Here is a 19,035-nt window from a genome sequence, read left to right on the forward strand (position 1 = left end):
ACAGAATATCTATCTGTGGTCTGCTTTAACCAAACTTTTTCTGTTTACCGAATTCAGTAATTTTCATTTATTAGTGCTTTTTAAATGGTTTAATAAACATTTTCTCATAATATCAGCAATAGAAATGTTATCCCAAACAGCGGTAGTGCGTAATCTACCGCAACAAAACCTTTTAAACGAGTTAAACGTATTTATAACAGGAACATCCAAATCCAGCAAAATCAAAACAGTAGAACTAACCAAAACTGCTTTATTACTCTTAAGAAAACTACCAGCTTGTAGAGGAGCTGTTTTTAATTATTTCTGTAAAGTATTTGATACAGCTTCAGCCAATTATATACAAGGAATAGAGGTATTTGTAACACCACTTTTTTTAAACTTTTTATTATGTTATTATGGCTTTTCTTAGACTGAAATCAAGACCGGGAAACTACCAAATCTACCTGAAACTGATGAGTTAGTTATTTCAGAGATTCACCTTACTTTAGTATCATTAATATCAGAAAATTCAATAGCTTGGGCCCCAACTATCTGTACATGGTCTTTGGAACTTCTTGGTGAAATTTCAACTAAGTATTCGGGAAGAGCTCATGTTTCTTCAAGTACTTACATTAAAATACTTGATTAAGTAGTGTTTTTAACAAGTTTTTTCAGGTTTAAATGAGACACTACAACTATGGATGGCCTGCAGAGCTACAAGAACTTTGGTCGATATAAATACAAAGTGTTTATCAAGCTTAATACATTCAGACACCGAATCTTGTATTAGTGCATTGTTAGGTAAGTTAAATATACTGAGTGATCATGAAAACTTGTTACACATATTGTAGACACTTCAGTTAAACACTCCCCATACTTTGACTGGGTTGTGGCTCACGTCGGGAGCTGTTTTCCCAATACTGTAATCACAAGGGTTTTATCAGTGGGTTTGAAGGATTTTTCACAAAATCGATCATTTGATCAAGTAAGAAATTCACCAAAACTTCGATCAGTTGTTGGAATTTTGGGGCATTTAGCTGGAAGTCATGCCCAAGACATCAGAGAAGCTATTGTTGAACTTTTTCAGGTAAATATTTGAATTTGAATTTTTAGTAAGGTTATATTTGAATGTGTTTTTTTTTAGTGGAGTTTAAGAGAAACTTTTGATGATTCTGATTTGAGTAGATTACAAAAAAAAGCTACTGTACCGTATATTTTACAATTAACAGATTTATCAAATACTTTGTTAACTTCTATATGTAGTGAAACAAAGAATTTGTGTAAGTATTTTAAAAATATAGTGAAATAAAATTGTTTTCTATTGATATTTTGTATAAATGCAGTGACAGTGGATGTTATTGGAAAGTTATACCACTTTATTGAAGAATGGATAAAATATTTTGGAACTCCTGAAGCATTAGAGGTTTGCTTTATTTTTTTTTTTGGTAGTTTTACTTGTAATTTATAGGGATTATGCTTTTAGGACCATATAATATCGTTAATACTTCGATGTGAGACTGAAGGTGTACAAATTATAGGATTAATTCTTAATTGTACACAACTAACTAAATTAAAAGGCTGTAATGACGTTATCAAGACAGAAATTAGGGAAAAAGCTTTGGAATTGTTAGGTAAAAATAAATTTAACGCTAATTTTATTTGATTTAATATTTATAATATGTATAACATAAGCATTTTATTTTTTTAATTATAAACGTTTCTATAAAAAAACAGTTTCTGCTGAACTTTTGGCACAAAACATTTTAAAATTTATGATATCAGTTTAATAATTATCTAGTCAACATATTTATCTTTTGTCAATGATTTACATCTATTGATTATATTGGTTTGAACCTTTTTGACGTAATAAATGGCGGAAATTTATATTTTTTCACTCCGTAGTTTTATACAGGGACAGAATACAAGACGACAGAATTTTTAGAAAAAAAATAATGAAAATGTCCCTCTGTTTATTATAAAAACGTTAGACCATAAAACGCATAGACCCTTTTTATAATTAAAATTTTGTAACCAACACTATTAAAATTTTACGTCACTTCAGGGCAAAATAATACAATTTTCATTTTTTTAAACTAATAAAACTAGAGAGCTCTTAGGTAAAAACAATGTATATATTTGGAATGAAATCATGTCAGGACACAGAGATTATTATGAATTAAAAAAAATGTGTTTCAGTGGCATATCTGTATTTTTTTTCTTTATTCTATCTTTTCTTTAGCTCTTTTCCTATTTCTTTTAAACTGTTTTTTATTTAATTTATTTTTTCTTTTTGGTTGAGATAGGATTACGACATACTTTAAAATTCTTGTAATATTTGTTTATAAACACCAACAAAATTTTAGAAAACAGTCGAAAAATATCCTCTGTTTATTATAAAAACGTTAGACCATAAAACACATAGACCGTTCTTATATTCGTGGTCCTGTCACCAACACTATTATAATTTTACGTCACTTCAGGGCATAATAAAACAGTTTAATTCTTTTTAACTAATAAAATCAGAGAACTCTTAGGTAAAAACCAATGTATATAGTTGGAATGAAATTAGATCAGGACTCAGAGATATTGTAAATTAAAAAAAAAGGTGTTTCAGTGGCATATCTGTATTTTATTATCTCTATTCTATCTTATTTTTTTATTTCTTCTTTTAAACTGTTTTTTATTTTATTTATTTTTTCTTTTTGGTTGAGATAGGATTACGACATACTTTAAAATTCTTGTAATATTCGTTTATAAACACCAACAAAATTTTAGAAAACAGTCGAAAAATATCCTCCGTTTATTATAGAAAACGTTAGACCATAAGACACATAGACCCTTTTTATAATTACTATCCTGTAACCAACATTATTAAAATTTCACGTCACTTCAGGGCAAAATAATACAATTTAATTATTTTTAAGTAATAAAGCCTGGTTACTCTTAAGTAAAAATAAATATAACTCTTATTTTACAATAATTGTTGTTTTTTTCAGAAAATATTCTTCAAGAAATTGACGAGTCTGTACGAAACGGACACCCTGTAGAAGTCCTGAATTCCTGCTCTAAAGATATACAGGAGTTGAACAACATGCTTTTGAGCCAGAATAAGATTGTTTCTGAGGTCGCCAGTCGTCTCGTTTTGTGTTTAGGTAATTTCTCTTATTGTACAGGATGTCTCACTTTTGTGTGTTTTTTTTGCGTGTCTCGTTTATGAGTAAAAATGTACAAAGATGTGGTTGTTACATAAGTGTAGTCCTTTTTTTATGAAACTAACGATTCTACACACAGATTTGACCTACCCTTCTCAGTTCTTATACATATACAGGGTTGTTCACCACATACGACACGGAGTATTGTAGCTAAACGATTAGATTTTTACAAATTATAAGTTTTGGGTTCGTTGAAGGACTATTAGAGCTACAATTTAAAAATATTTTTACAAGATATAGAGTGTCCCAAATAAATAAAAAATATCAAAGTTGTATTTTTTTAAATGGAACACCCTGTATATTATTACATTTTTAGTTTCTACGATTAAAATAAAGGTAGATTTGATTAAGGTTTACCGCACTTTAATCTTACCGTTTTTGAAATATTTTCAATTTTGTGAAATTGGAGTCAAAATTTTAAGGCTTCATTTCTCCAAGGGTATCAAAGTTTTTAATACTAAATATTTACTGAAGTTTATTTATTGATCAATTATTGTGTTGCAATAATAAAAATTATACTACCTTATACAGAGTGTCTAAAATTTTATTTTAAATAATTACTAGCTTTAAACGGCCATAACTTGTTTAATTTAAATGGAACACCCTGTATATTTTATGAAAACCAGATGCACAATTTAAGTGTCTATCAAATTGTACTATACCATTTTTTTACCTATCTCTTCAAGTTTCCGTAGAAAATGCATTTTCTTGTAATTTAGAACTTATTTATCAATATTATACCCATGGAATATTGACATTTTAGAATCAACAACATGGCCGCAAGTTGCTAACCTAATAAAATTAACACTAGAAAAGCCCGCGGGAACCGTCAAATTCAGAGTTATTCGTTTCACAGACTATATTGCTATATTTACTAATGACATCGAAATTAATTTATTTAGAGGTCATCGATATTTTGCTATAAACTGGCTAAATATTTTTGAATATTATTTTAATTGTTTTATTCTTTGACATTGTAAACATTTATAAATGTTTATTTTAACAATAAGACTGACAATATTATTTGTATAATGTTTTGTATTATCTTTTGTTTGTTTGTTTGTTTGTGTACCTTGTTTTTTTTTTTACTTTGTTTGTTAGTTTACCTTTGTCTACAAATTGAAACATTTTTTGACAATGAAGGCTTTTATTTATTTATTTATTTAAACATATTTTTAGGTTATATCAACCCTTCGATACTGATCAGATCGGTTACATTTCTCCTGGAATTCGCCACGACCCCCGAACAGTTAGCCCTAGTTTTTAAAATCCTCTGCAACGAGTTGGTTGACAAAACCGTGCCCCCGTACAGCGAAAAAGGGGGCCATTTCTCCGTGGTTTTGGAGCAGATTCTGAGCCGGCACATTCAGCAATTTTCCCTGTCGAACGAGGAGACTTTGGACTTGTCTCAGATGTGGAAAAATTTGCTGATGTTGCTGGAATGGGAAGAGAGCGAGACGGTTGCGATTTTGAAGGCCAGGATTGTGTCGAGGGCGATCAGAGAGAATTTTATTCATTTGACGTCGGTGTTCTCGAGCGAGGTGCATCACATGCATATCGTGGCGGATATTCTGGATAAGACGCAGATTCCTTCAGTTGGTTCGTCGTATAGTCCGCCGATAAGGGTGATTTTGAATTTGACTCAGTCTGCTGTGAATTATTTTTTTGCCTGCTGTAGGGATGAAGGTAAGTTTTTTCTGTTTTTTTTTTATTTTTTTTTCCTTTTATTTTTTTTTTTTTTCTTTTTTTTTTTTTTTTTTTTTTTTTTTTTTTTTTTTTTTTTTTTTTTTTTTTTTTTTTTTTTTTTTTTTTTTCCTTTTCTCTTCTTTCTTATGAACTGTTTAATGGAAGTCTTTATACTCTGAAAAAAAGGTTCGACATTTTTTTAATTGTTGCAATCTTTGTTTATAAACACTAACAGAATTTTTAGAAAAGAAAATGAAAATAAGCGCTGTTTTATTATAAAAACATTAGACCATGTAGCACATAGACACTTAACTGTAATCGTTGTACTGTAAACACCAACAGAATTTTTAGAAAAAAAAAACAATACCATACGATCGAAAAAAAACGGCGTCAAAGACGGCTGGGAATGACAATCAATGGTAATTTTGAGTAGTTCAAGCTCTAGACGTCATTACTTGGGCCTTTTACTTTTTTTTCTTTTTGTTTTATTTTTTTTTTTCCTTTTCTCTTCTTTCTTATGAACTGTTTAATGGAAGTCTTTATACTCTGAAAAAAAAGGTTCGACGTTTTTTTAATTGTTGCAATCTTTGTTTATAAACACTAACAGAATTTTTAGAAAAGAAAATGAAAATGAGCGCTGTTTTATTATAAAAACATTAGACCATGTAGCACATAGACACTTAACTGTAATCGTACTGTAAACACCAACAGAATTTTTAGAAAAAAACAATACCATACGATTCAAAAAAAGGGGGCGTCTAAGACGGCTGGGAATAGCAATCGATAATAATTTTGGCTAAGTCAAGCTCTAGACGTCATTACTTGGGCCGTACTCTTCGTTATTTTTAATATACAGGGTGTCCCAGAAATAAGTGCAGATATTTTAACTGGTAGTATAGTTCAACCCCAGAAACACGCCTTATTGCACTTATTTCTGGGACACCCTGTATAAATAGCGTTAATTATACAATATAGTCGTATAATTGGTGTTAATTTTGACAAGTTTTCCGTCAATTTTTAGTAAATGACATCTAGAGATTGACCTCGCTAAAATTATCATCGATTATCATTCCCCAGCCATTTTTTTTTCGATGACACAGTATAAGTTCTGTTTTTTATAAAAAAAAACATTAGACCATAAAATACATAGACACTTTCTAGCGTATGATCGAGAAAAAACGGCGTCAGCAATGGCTATGGAATGAAGATCGCTGTCATTTTATATGTAAATTTATATGGGAAATGTCATCGATGTTCATTTCCCAGCCAACTGGACGCCGTTTTTTTTTTCGATCATACGGTATAATCGTTGTACAGTAACCATCACAGTTATCATTTTACGTCACTTTAGGGCAAAGAAATTTAATTTTCACTCTTTTTTCTCTTTATTTATTTTTTTTTCTTTTTCTTTTTTTTTTTCTTTTTCCATTTTTTTTTCGATGATACAGTATAAGTTCTCTTTTTATAAAAAAAAAACCTTTAGACCATAAAATACATAGACACTTTCTGTAATCGTTGTACTGTAACCAACACAGTTATAATTTTACGTCACTTTAGGATAAAGAGGTTTAATTTTTCTCTTTATTTATTTTTTTTTCTTTTACTTTGCTGTTCCCTATTTCTTCAAAATTGTTTTTTTTTTATTTTAATTATATTTTTTTGTTGCAATTGTTGCGCTATTTGTTTAATAAAACACCAACAGAATTTTTAGAAAATAAAATAATATAAGCTCACTTTTTAAATATATACCATAGACCATTTAACACATAGACACTTGCTGTAATCGTCTCGTACTTGTAACCAACATAATCATTATTTTACGTCACTTTAGGGCAAAGTAATTTAATTTTTTAATAACAAATAAAAACAATGAAATACATTTTTCTTCATTTATCCAACGCTTATTTCTTTTTAACTGTTTGTTTTTTATTATTATTTTTTTTTGTTGAGATATGAATTCATACTTTCATTGTTGCTTTGTAAACACCAATAGAATTTTTAGGTTTGAAAAAAATGAAAATAAACTCGGTTTTATTACGAAATCATTAGACCATGTAACACATAGACACTTACTTGTAACCAACACGATTATAATTTTACGTCACTTCAGGGCAAAATAATACAATTTAATTTTCTTTCGCTAATAAAACCAGGGAAAAAGTTCTATATTTAACAAAAAAGACCATATTATACCACCTAGACACACAAACTTTAGTCGATTCTCTGTAGCCAACATAGTTTATTATTACATAATAAGTGAAAATATATTTTTTTAGGAACTTCTACGAAATTTAGGGGTTTTAAAAAATCCTGTAATATACTGAAAAGGTTGTGTATTTATTCAAAAGTGGCTAAAGTTTTGGCCCTTAGGGAACTCCTTGAAAGGGCCTTATTTAAAAATGACAACGTGTTATTTGGTGCGAAAAATCATTCGGTGCACGATGACAATGAAAAAATGCTTCTAAAACAAAACAAAAAAATCGTAAGTCTCATGAGAAGAACTATAGAAGAGTTATATTCACAAAATTTGCTTTTAGAACAAGACTATACCCCTAACCAAGCATTCTACCGTCTTTAATGGAGGTATTATAGGAAAAGGTAAAAGAAAAGCCACAAATCAAGACACAATAAGTGCAGACGTAATTGCTTTTAACACTACTGAGTTGATAAACGTTTTGAAAGCGTGCTGTGCCCTACAGGAAGAGAATAAGTACTCTGAAATTTCGCTGGACAGTATGACGCTTCTTTCTTTATTACTGGTTCAGTTTGTCAGTCCGGACGTCATGTATAATGGTCTACCATGGCCTGAGGAAGAATTTTCTAAGGTTTTTACATTATATTCACTATTTATTCAAAAAAACACACCCTGTATATATTTTGTAATGTTATATTTTATTCAGATGTGCTATTTTTAATTTTACATTATAATCGAATTATACAATCCTTAGAGCATAAAACACATAGATACCAAAATTCGTCGTCGTTCTGTAGCCAACATATCGAGTCACATATAAAGAAAAATCCAAATTTTAGGTTACCATCGAGAGGGATCTCTTTATAAAACGTATGTTCACCAACACACCTCTCCTGTGGGATCTTCTGAGTTTTGTGGCTGTCAACAGGCCAGCTCTGTGCTACTGTTCGGTGCTGATCAGAGCTCTGACAGCTACTCTAATCCACCAATGGAAAAGTATGGGAGATCAAGCCAAAACTGACGGAAACAAGCACTACAACGAGTTGACGGAAATGACAGTTAAAGTTTTGGATGTCATGGCGTTAGGGCAGCTTTTGCCGCCGCCACTGAGTTCAGTCAGGGACGTCCTGCCGTCCTTAAGATGCTGCGAGGTGAGATTTACACAAAAATCATAATATTTTGGTGTTTTTTAATTTTTAACCTTATATTATATAAGACTATGAACCACATAGATGCGTATTTTTAACATAATTCATTATTGTTGCCTCAGGTTTATTTTATATAATTTCTTCTTGTTTATTTAATAACTATTTTTATACAAAGTATGTATGTGTATGTTGTAGCCAACATAAATTATGATCATCACATCAGGGCAAGAAGTATAGTAGTATTTTTAATTTGAACAAAGCTTTTTTGAGGTTATGTTGTTAAAAATGTTTATCTTGGATCTTTCTTCAGATAGTGGATATACTAAGGGACTGTATTTGGTGTTACATGAGAGATCACATACCTTCACCTGCTTTATTCAACTGTGATCAAAACGGGATTCACTGGAGAGATCCAATCACTGCAAGACCTCCGGAAAGGTACATCAACACCTTAAGAATCATCATGCAGAGAAACATTGAATCTGTGGGTCCTATTTACGCACAGATGTTCATCAATATACCAAGACAAGAATAAGGTTTGTTGTTATTAATTTGAAAAATTCAGTTAATTATTATTACGGTCGAAAAAAAAATCGGTGTCATAGTGGCCTTTGAAACGAGAATCGATGATAATTTTTGTCAGGTCGGCTTCTATATGTGTTATTTTATAAAAATTAATAGAGACACCTGTCAAAAATCTGATATTTATTGGAAAAAGACTACTATGACGCCATTTTTTTTCCTCGTTAATACGTTAGGTTCACACAATGAATGGAAACAGTTGTTTTTATAATATTTATTTTTTAATAAAAATAAAATACGTTTTTTTTTGTAAATATTCACGTTTATTGTAAAAAATAAAAATAATAATATAATTATAATAACTATATTTAATAATTATTAACTTTCTTAATATCAGTCTCATCATACTTTGATAAAGTCCATTTCAATACACCCCCGTACGTCATTCTTTTTTTTGACAGTTTTACTGTCAAAAATGTTCATTATTATACACTCTCTCATAATTAGAGGACTTGATACAAGCATAGAGGAACTCTGTTCACATTTTTATTCCGTGCAAACATCCAATACAGCGTTGCCAATTCTGTCTAAGAACTCTTTGTTTTGAAGAGTATTGTAGCCCTATTTTAAGGAAATGTTAAAAAGAATAATAATATCTAAAATTCAAATTATGTAGTTAAGTTTATACGACAAAAAAATTGAAATAACTATTAACTGCATAATTTTTAATCAGTTTTTTAGTGAGTTATTAGTTTAGCAACATCGTTTATCTCGCGTTGTATTTATAGTAGGTATTGTTGATATATGTTTGACGTTTAGGGAGGTAATCATTCCTGTGGTAATCGTGTGTTTTAGGTTCGTGAAATGATCGTACCATTCGGGTGTCTTCGTTACCGTGAGATTTACAAATTATAGTGTTATTATTTGTCAATGTCGCGTTGCCGAAGACACCCGAAGAGTCATTTTGGGTTTCAAGATCATTTTATAGCCTTAAAAGACACATTTACCGTTCATTTTTTTATATTCAAGCGTTTTATGTCTTTTTTAAGTAAACTATTAGTTATTTCTCTATATAAAGGACTAAATTTAGCCTTTAAAATGCTTCAACAATGCGAAGCTTGTCAAATTAATGAAATATTATACATCCTGTATTGTCATTTCACATGAGAATAAATACAGACGATATATATGTCAAAATTTCGACGTATTTGAGAACCTTTAGGGCAATTTTCCACTCTCAATAATCGTGTAGGTCCACCTCTAAGTTGAGAAACTCGTCGTCAGACAAAAATTTCCACCTGTAACCTAGGATTTGTGAGATTTCTTTCTCTACTGATTCGTAGGACTGACTGTTCAGTTCAAGCCATGCGTAGAAGTCATCAGTCCATTCGACACCTTTGGGCCAATCGCATTGCTCGATCACGTCGGTGCCTCTTACGTGGAACCATTTTAGATTTCGCCCTGTATACGCCAACAGTAGAACTGTCGATGTTGAAATTCTTTCAGTTATTATCTGAAATTAAATAATTTTTTTATTGGTATAATTAATAAAAGACTACACCTACCAGGGTTGAGAGATAAGTACAAGTTCTGACCAACATAAAATAACTTTCATCGTTCCTAGAATCAAACAGTTTTGAAACTTCAAACTCTGGTACATTTAAATGTCCATATATTCGTAGATCTTCTCTAAAAACGTCTATTGTGTTGAGAAGTATGTCTGCTTTAACCTAAAATTATACTCAGTTACCCAAAATGATATTTTTTATAAATATTTAGCTATATAATTTACCCCAATCAATGGTGAATTATAAACAATACTCCTGACAGGTGCCCCTTCTTGCCATACCACAGATCTGTACTTCTTGCTTTCCACCTCCAGATGTACGTTGAGTCGTGGATTGGTAGTCCTGACTTTCTTCCAAATCCTTTGACATACCGGCTTGATAAAACCCTCATCTATGGTGTATCGGTTCTGGACTAGATGTAGATGTTTCAAGTGTGTGAATCCCAGCATTTCTGCCAAGTCGTTGCCGATATTTTGTGGACTAATATGCAGTTCCTAGAGAGGGTTAGAATAGTCTATTTTATTATTGTTCTGTTATTTTTATAAATAAATCAAATGATGGCTCTATAACTAAACTTACAAAAAGGTTCAAAAATACACCAACATGAAGTATCTGATACGGTACTTTCGTCGTATTAACCAGCCTCAGTTTCTTCATACTCATCTGACACATTTGACATACTTCGTCCAACAAAAACTGAGCCTCGTTAGGTTCCAACATCAAATCCACCAACTCTAGTGACTCCATTTTCTTCAAGTTACCCATCAGTCTCTTCAGTGCAGCCAATAGTTTGCCGCCTGTGCCAAAAAGCCTGATTCTTTCGTCATCTTCTTCAGTGGTCATGTTGCAAGGGAACGTGAACTTGAGGTGGCGCACGTTGCCACCTATTCCCAGTACAATGTTGTCTTTTTGTTCTTGTTGCTCGGTGTACCAAGATAGGATGTTGACAAAGTCGTAGAGGTTGGTAAAACTGAACATTGGTTTGATTATTAGGGTTTTTATGTGTTTGCCTATACTGGAGAGGCACAGGGAGGTTCTCAGGTGGTCTAGGACGTACTGTATAATACAGGATAAAAGAAAAAATATTATTTTTATTACTATTATATGGAGTTATATACAAGATGGTCCATTAGTGCGAGAAAGTTCAAAATCGTCGTTGTTGACACAGATATGCCAAAATTTTTTTTTATATAAATGTTGAATGGTTTATAAAGGATCATATCCTAAAAATAACTTGTTGTATACAGGGAGTTTCAAAAAAGAAGTAATGGTAAAGTTGTAAGTTTTTTCAAAATGTACAGATTTGCATTCAGCATAAAATTCTGCATATAGTACACTATTTTTGTTTGAAGTACTGTGCGGGGTTGCCATGATATTTCTTATTTACTAAAACTTTGATTAAAAAGGTATATCCGAAAAGTGGTAAAAACCTGGAGTGAATTTAAGTTTATTAATACTTGGCTATATTTTTTCTTAAACACCAAAAATAACAGAACAAATCCGTGAAGGAAATCTCTCATTATCTTATACAGAGTATTTTTTATGGCGTAACCACTATTGCAATATTTATTATGCTATATCTTTTTTTTAAATATATATTATTTCTGTATATTATTTCTTTCAGATGTGGAATTAAAAAATAAACATTTTTTGTATTTTAAGTGTTCTTAATTTTCTTTTTCAACGGTAATTTTTTATGAAAAGCCACCTCATGTTTTTGCCTTATATTTTATTATTGAAAGAGCCATATGTAATATAATGCCGTAAATATCTGCTAAACCGTTAAAAACTTAGGAACACTTTAAATCCAAAAAATGTTCGTTTTTTAATTCTGCATTTAAAGGAGAATAATATATAGGGTGTTGTTTAGGTATCCCAAAAAAATTTGTGTAAAATAATGAGTTTGCCTTCAAGGATTTATTCAGTTATCTTTTTGACGTTTAAAAAACCTACCTAAGTATTAATAAAACTGAATTCACTGTAGGTTTTACCCATTTTTCCGATACAGTTTTTTTTAACCAAATTAGAAAATGCATGGCAACACCGCGTAGTCCTTCAAATAAAAATAATATACTATATGGAGAATTTTATGCTAACTTCCTGTATGGGAAAACTTTTTTTTTCGTATCTTCGTCAACAACGACGATATCGGACCCTCTGGCACTTATGGACCACCCTGTAGCTATTTTAAAGATTTTTTTCTGATGACAAATAAGTAAATTATCAAAGAACTACCTGCCATCCAAGGTAGTAATTGAATTTGCTCCTTGTAAGAGTACTGTCTTCCAAAATAAACTGTTTCCAAACGTAAGGTAGATGAAATGCTCTGTACCAACTCCTACACACTAAGCTGGCGTAGTACCTTTCCCTGATTGACAGGTAGGAGAATATTTCTTCCAACAATAAGTCAGGCAATACATTCCAAGAAGAATATTCTTGATTTTCCGAATTTTCATCTACGTCTATGTCGATAAACCTGGCTAGAATGTATGGGATAAACTCTTTATTTTATATTTTTTTTCGTTTAAGTATATTACTCTCAGAAAGATAAGTAAATGTAGAGATGGTCTAAAAACAACTCTATGTATACTTATTTCTCTGGGATTAAACAGTAAACAACAGAATATGTATTGTCATATCAAATAATATTGGTCTGACTTTATACTAGTCTTATGGCAGACATGAATTGTATTGGCATTCAGAGATATAGAGTTAGTACAGGTAGGTCTACAGGGGGAGAACAATAAGTAATAATAACAGAGTTGATAGCTTCTAATTTGTTTAAGTTTAATGGCTCGTTGTATTTCTAAAATAAAAATTATTTAAATATTATCTTTTCTAACCGCGAATATCTCTATATCTCTGCATTTAAGAAAACAACCAACGACAACAACAAAAACACAGACTTTTTTCTCTGGGAACGCCACAGATGTATGATGGTATTCCCCTCTGTATCTACGGGGTGAACCAAGAAAACTGAAAAAACCACAGATGAGATTTTTGATACCTTGACTACCACTCGCACTGGGTTCTGGAAAAACTACAGATATATGATGGGATTCCCCCCTGTATCTACGGGGGGAACCTAAACACTTAAACACCACAGATGAGTTTCCGATACCTTGACAACCACTAGAGCTGGGCTTAGAGCTGTACAATTCGTACCAGAGTTTTTTGCTAAAAGAGTGGTTTCTGTCGGTTTTAGCCTTCTGCGATTGAACAACAGCTAAAAGTGTTTAAAAAGAAACATTTTTATGATTGTTTTGAAATTTTAAGAAATTTTTTTCTTAGTGGAAATTCATAAATTTATTTTGTACACTCTATAGCACCTATTTTTACTTATATCGTTTTAATAAGGACTTAAAACTAACACAACAGTTTTTTGTAATACTCTAAGATAAAGAGCGTTACTCTATAGTTGGCTCACCCTGTATAGGCACAGTTTAAAGAATACATACCAGTTGGTCCACTCTAAGGAATTCTATTGTTATTTTGACTTTAAAGGCGGCCCGTGACCCTTCGAGGTGACAAAAAATTTGTACGTTTACCGGGTGCAGCGGAAGTGCTATTATCAGTCAGAACGCTGGCCGTATACGAGGGATCAACTAAAAATACTAAGGAATTTTAATGTAGCAAGTAGAAAAATAAAAATATAGTACTAGTTTTATTGATTAACAGCATATCTGTGGTATCCTACAATTGACATTGGCAAGACAAGTTGTATCCAAGTACTTTTTTTGAAACGATATAAACTCGGATATAAAAGTCCATGTGTAATTTGAATTAAAAAAAAAACGGTTACCTGAACATTTATCCCCCCCATTTCTGGATACTCATCGTGTTTCCCATGTGCTCGTCAATTGTTATATTTACTGTTACATAAAATTTAGTAAAAACTCTGAAAAACGTGTCAATAGTAGAACAAGTTGTATGCACGTATTTTTATTTACCTGACGATAAAATTTGGACTTTCCAGGTAGGTAGTTAAAGTTAAATACAAACATCTAAAAAGTAAAATATGCTATTTAAAAAAATGCAAATATCTTAAAAAATAATTTAATATGCACTTTGCAAACCGGTAAATACTGCAAAATCCAAAACATATTAGTAAAGTATCTACTACTACTCTAAAATAATGAACTAATTGTTAAAAGTAAATATTTTGTGCATATTTCGAGTAAAATCGTGTCTTAATTTATATGTATATTTTTAAAACAATTTATTGATAGTTAGGTTTCCATAATTATAATATATAGTCTGTGAAACGAATAACTTTGAATTTGACAGTTCCCGCGCGCTTTTCTAGTGTTAATTTTATTAGGTTAGCAACTTGCGGCCATGCTGACGCAATGCCGTCTCTAATAGAACAGCCCCGGAGTGAGATTTATGACGTCACGCTAGTTAAATACTACGGATTAATAAATATGTTATAAAATACATGGAAAAAATTTCCCTCGTATTTTTTAGGTTCGTATTAAAACTGATATAGTTTACATGAAATATACATAATATACAGTTAATAACTTTTTTAATAATATTAATTCATTATTATTTATTGTTTTTGTTTATTTTTAATATTTTGTTTATTTTTTAAAATTATTATTCTTAACACTAACTATCTACATTGACTATGGCTGAAATCGTACTCCATCCTAACCTAAATCCCAAGAAAATCAAAAATTTTAGAATAATTTTACATATAAAATGACAGCGATCTTTATTTTATAGCCATCGCTGACGCCTTTTTTCTATGATATTGTATTATTTGCAAATATAATTTTTCGAACATTGATACTTGCAAAATATACATATAAATTTTGTGAATGCAAATAATAATACATCACTATTAGTAGATATTGAATGTTTTTTGTTAAATTAGATCGATTTTCAAACACCAAAATTTAAAATATATTTTACATTTTACCCATTATCTTACGTACCTATTCATTATTTGTATATTGTAAAACATTTGCTGCATTTGTATGGTTTATAATTTATTTGCCAAAGTATTTATTACTATAAAGAGGTATATATATTGTATTTATTAACTGTATATTATATATATTTCATGTAAACTATATCATTTTTAAAATACAAACCAAAAATACGAGGAATAATTATGTTTTCCATGTATTTTACAACATATTTATTAATCCTTAGTATCTAATTAGCGTGACGTCATAAATCTCGCTCCGTGGCTGTTCTATTAGAGACGGCATTGGTTTGATATTTAGAAATGTCAAACGCTGATGACATTTTACTTTTGGCAATTATGACATTTCGGGTTGATTTTTGCAAGAAGGTATTGAAGAACTGTCACTTGTTTTCTTATTTTCCTTTTCTATTTCACGAAAGTAAAAAGAGTTACCTATCTGATTCGTTCAGGTACTCAATTTAAAGAATATCAGTAACTTTTTTGACAGAGGGATTTTATATTTGCCATATTGGTAAAAAATAACGGTCAAAATTCAAAGTTATTCATTTTATAGACTATACTTAATATGTCTAATACTTTAATTATTATATACTTAATATCCTATACTATATAAACACATACCTTCCTTAATCTTTTGGGCACCTAAAGAACGATATATTGTCTGTCATTCTACTTTCACAACCATCCACTGCACAAATATTTCTAGTAGACATTTTATTCACAATTCGAACAAAACAACTAAAACACTATTTTTGGTTCACCCTATGCGTCGGACCGAAAACAAAACTAAAATAAACTTGGAACGCTGTGTACACGTCGAGCAACGGATGTAGACTAACCCAAGTCTACAAGACCGGCGGGAGGAATTTTGATGCAGGCGAAGAGTGGGTCAACTGATATATTTATATTCTTTAAACTGTGGTATAGGTCTCAGGGTGTGCTAAAAGTTTAGAACACAAAGGTATACTCACGGTAGGACTGTAGTAGTGAGAAAAACTTTTTACTGGTACTTTTTTGGCATTAGAGATACCCTATGAGCAGAGAAAACAGCACACAAAAAAATATGAACATAGATACAAGGGAGTTATATGATCCAGATACTTTTACTAAAGGAAGAAATGCCTATAGAATATAGAAATAGACTATCTTTGGATGGAGTAACATACTTATGAGATACCGAGTCAGACAAAAAACTTTTCAGCCAAAGAATATTATGGTGAAAAAAGGAAATGAGGAAATGACAAATCCTACCTAACACAAAAAACCTTTTACACAAAACATGTAAAAATGTCTACACACAAGGTTTACTTGATACGATTTGAATGGACAGGTAAAACTTTAGGTGTAGACAGACCCTAAAAATCTTAAGAGATTTTTCACTAAATGATACGAAAAATCTTCGGAGAAAAGCCATATTATTTGGAACGACAAAAAATAAAGTAAACAATGAATTGACAGTGTAAAAAAGGGTAAAAAAAAGCGTCAACTCACCCTCTTCATTTTGATCTACCACCCAGCCGCCGGAGTACATTTTCAAATGCCAGTAAACATAACTTAGCTAGAGGCTTTCCACCTATTTTTATTACTTTACGTAATAACAAGTTAGTTCTAAAATTAGCTCCAATATCCCAGTACTTCTCAGTTCGTTTATAGACGTTTTTAAAATGCGACGTTTTGATGTAAGACTACGAAAAAGCTGCATTTAACTCAAAATCCCATCCAAAAAAAATACCAAGTCTTGCAATGCAATTCTTCCATGAATCTCATGTAAAACCAAGTCAGTTTATTTTGTTTAGTCTCTCTTTAAGCAACTATTCAACAATTTTCTATAAACTAACAGAAAAATAATGCTTCAGGAAAATTCTCTCTCGAAATTATTGCACAGGGTGTTTTAAAGTTAGGGTAAAAAACAACCCTTCAATTAAAGTTTATAAAAAACTGAGTTTATGAATTTAAGTTGATAGATTTATTAAAAAATTCACGAAAATAGGACTAAAAGTAAAAAATTATAATACTTAAAACTTGGTGAAAAAAATTTCCATTGCGTTTTTGTTTGAATCTGAGTGTACAGGGTGGACGAAATTAGTCTGTTTTAACCTTTGAATAAGAAGACTAAGGAAGGAGCATAATGCTATCCATGTATTCATGCATGGTGGGCGGAAAAAGCACTCTAGGGTGGGGATCCTTGACAGTTCTGTTTGACGATTCATTTGACACATTTGAATTTGATTTGAAATTTTGTGGATTTGTCAGTCTTTAAGGAGCTGATTTTATGTTATTTATTATTGATTCTACTACTGATAGTTGTATAAAGGTAGTAAATCTAAATGGAAATTGTGGCAGAACTTAAATTAACAGTGACACTATCGCGATTTATCAAAAAAGACTCTAAAATAGTTGGTTGTGTAGCGTGCGGAAGATCTCTGCAAAAATCGAGTGAAATAATGGAACAACTTTTCGCTAGTAAGTGACTATATAATATACATACGTGTAGTAAACCGATCATTTATGAAATTCACTTAAATTAACTAAATTATATATTTTCTTGCATTTTAGCTTTTATTTACTACTTGTCAAAGATCAGATATCAAAGAATTTTGATACGTTAATTTGACTTACCTGCTTCAGTAGCGTATCGGATGTTTGTGTTAATAAATACTTATTATAACTTATCTATTTTTATTAGAATTATATATTTTTATAACAATTTTAATAACTACCAACATTTATTCACAACGTAAAATAAAATAACAAATTATTGAGTCTACCCCACGTCTACCCTACATCATAGTTTTACATTTTTTAAATAAAATTAGAACGGCACTGATAAACCGGAATTTAAGTCGGCCATATTTGAGGCCCATCGCGGTGTACCTAAGATTTTTGATATTCTCCTTCCTTAGTCTTCTTATTCAAAGGTTTTAACAGAGAAACCCTCTATTTCCTGACTAGATAGAGCGAAACCGACATAGATGTCATGGGCTCAATTTCTGAGATACGTTCAATGGCGTAAACCGCCTGTTGATATTTTCACTGCCAACACAGATACGGGGCCTTTTTGAATTTTTTACCATTTTGAAAATTGCCCATAACTTTTTTATTTCGCGGAATAATAAAATTCTGTAAAAACATTCTTAAGGCACTTTTTTAAGCACGATCCAGTGGCGTAGTCAGTTTTTTTTCTATGCTTGCTCTTTTTGTCAGAAATAATAAGAAATATAAATTTTTAAATGGAAATCGTAGTTGAAAAAAATGCTGGCGTTTAACCCTTTCCAACGATATAAAGTTATGTGTATCTATTTCTAAGAATGAGAGAAATATTAGGGTTTTTATCTTTCTTTCGAAGCGGGCTTTGATTTTGAGTTGACCTATTTGCCTAATTATTTTTTATCACAATTTAATATTCTTTATTATTATTTACCTGCGTAATTAAAGACTTTTGAAAAGGTAAATTAACATTCTATTATTAGTAGTATTAGTAATTACAACTGAAATTGATACAATAAACAAAGAACAAACCTAAAAAAACGTATTTTTTGAGTGACGAATATAGTTCTCTTAAAAATCAAAGATGTTCAAATTGAGCATCTCCTTGTTGAAGAAAACAGAATTAACATCTTTTGCGCACAGAGTTACAACGATTTATTAGGCGAACTGGTATAATAAGTCCAAAAGCTTGCCTAGTAGCCTTCTGCAATTCCTTCTGTCGTCCCAATGGTTCTTCCCTTATATACAAGGTGTTTCAAAACAAATGCGAAAAACTTCAGGGGCTGATTCCTTGTTCAAAATA

At 30.9% G+C, this 19,035-nt stretch overlaps 2 protein-coding genes across 5 annotated transcripts; one reads left to right on the plus strand and one right to left on the minus strand.

Moving 5' to 3' along the window:
- The first annotated feature begins 2 nt into the window (after positions 1-2).
- LOC115886540 (integrator complex subunit 5) lies at positions 3-9,057 on the plus strand. The gene is made up of 13 exons (XM_030905760.1): positions 3-352; positions 410-602; positions 655-780; positions 831-1,066; positions 1,124-1,259; positions 1,323-1,402; positions 1,463-1,610; positions 2,976-3,131; positions 4,371-4,877; positions 7,154-7,359; positions 7,415-7,702; positions 7,911-8,222; positions 8,530-9,057. The coding sequence occupies exons 1-13, from the start codon at positions 125-127 to the stop codon at positions 8,752-8,754; spliced, it is 2,841 nt and encodes a 946-aa protein (XP_030761620.1). The 5' UTR covers positions 3-124; the 3' UTR covers positions 8,755-9,057.
- Positions 9,058-9,064: 7 nt separating this feature from the next.
- Positions 9,065-17,140, minus strand: LOC115886542. Of its 4 annotated transcripts, XM_030905762.1 has the most exons (8): positions 16,737-17,140; positions 13,317-13,535; positions 12,545-12,789; positions 10,889-11,365; positions 10,534-10,803; positions 10,307-10,471; positions 10,092-10,254; positions 9,065-10,039 (listed from the first exon to the last, which is right to left on the minus strand). In XM_030905762.1, exons 1-8 carry the CDS (start codon positions 16,774-16,776, stop codon positions 10,002-10,004), a joined length of 1,617 nt encoding a protein of 538 aa, XP_030761622.1. In that variant the 5' UTR covers positions 16,777-17,140; the 3' UTR covers positions 9,065-10,001. The 4 variants fall into 4 exon arrangements, with proteins under 4 accessions (XP_030761622.1, XP_030761621.1, XP_030761623.1 ...); XM_030905761.1 differs by having other exon boundaries at positions 9,065-10,254; positions 16,737-17,139; XM_030905763.1 differs by having other exon boundaries at positions 9,065-10,254; positions 13,431-13,535; positions 16,737-17,138.
- Positions 17,141-19,035: the final 1,895 nt, after the last annotated feature.

The sequence above is a fragment of the Sitophilus oryzae genome, unplaced genomic scaffold, assembly GCF_002938485.1.
Source record: "Sitophilus oryzae breed Bouriz unplaced genomic scaffold, Soryzae_2.0 scaffold_494_pilon_pilon, whole genome shotgun sequence".
Lineage (NCBI taxonomy): Eukaryota > Metazoa > Arthropoda > Insecta > Coleoptera > Curculionidae > Sitophilus > Sitophilus oryzae.